The 675-nt window shown below is 42.2% G+C and overlaps 1 protein-coding gene across 1 annotated transcript in view; it reads right to left on the reverse strand.

Annotated features, from left to right (window-relative positions):
- Positions 1–485, reverse strand: part of HAUS1 (HAUS augmin-like complex, subunit 1) — an 11,706-nt gene extending 11,221 nt beyond the window's left edge. The window contains exon 1 of the mRNA XM_009322980.1: positions 456–485. Within this exon, the coding sequence (XP_009321255.1) occupies positions 456–485 (30 nt within the window). The remainder of the gene's footprint in view (positions 1–455) is intronic.
- Positions 486–675: the final 190 nt, after the last annotated feature.

A 675-nucleotide genomic window follows, 5' to 3' on the forward strand; every position in this document is an offset into this window, starting at 1 on the left:
GGTGCTCCCACCCCGCCCAGCAGGACCCAGTTTCCTAGTTTAAAATTCTTGAAACACAGAGAAAATCATTAAAAAAGCAGCTCAGCCCACGAGCCGCAGTGCACGCTTTTACCAAAGCGGACTTAAATGCTCCAAGCGTTTTGAAGAACCTGCTTTTCCCCTGTACCCGGTGCTTTTGAGAAAATAGTCTTGAATCAGTAAAATAATTTGGGGGGGGTCTTCGTTTTTTGATGGAATTGTATATTTCATACATACCATAAGGCAGATTACAAAAAAAGGCATATAAAGCCCTTCATAGAAGAGGCTTAAATCGTATTTTTAAGTTAAAGGGTAAAAATTGAGGTTTGAACAGCTTGTGTATCACTGCTTACGTAAATTCACATAAAAGCTGTGCTCCTTATTAGAAAATACGCCATAAACACGCATCTTCTGAGCCAAATCTTCTAAACAATTACCGAGGAACCACCGTTATGGTCAATTATCATCCTTGGCAATTGCTTTTGCAATTGATAATTGATATTGCTTTACTTTAGCAGTAAAGCGCAAACGCGCGAGGCTTAAATGGGTTATTTAAATCAACGCGGGTTTTTTTTTTCCCCAGGCCGTTTTACAGAACGTGAAGCGACGGCTGAAATGACCAGCACGTCCCCAGTCCCCGGCTGCCCCACCACCACC

This window comes from Pygoscelis adeliae, unplaced genomic scaffold (genome assembly GCF_000699105.1).
Source record: "Pygoscelis adeliae isolate BGI_AS28 unplaced genomic scaffold, ASM69910v1 Scaffold182, whole genome shotgun sequence".
In the NCBI taxonomy this organism is placed as follows: Eukaryota; Metazoa; Chordata; class Aves; order Sphenisciformes; family Spheniscidae; genus Pygoscelis; species Pygoscelis adeliae.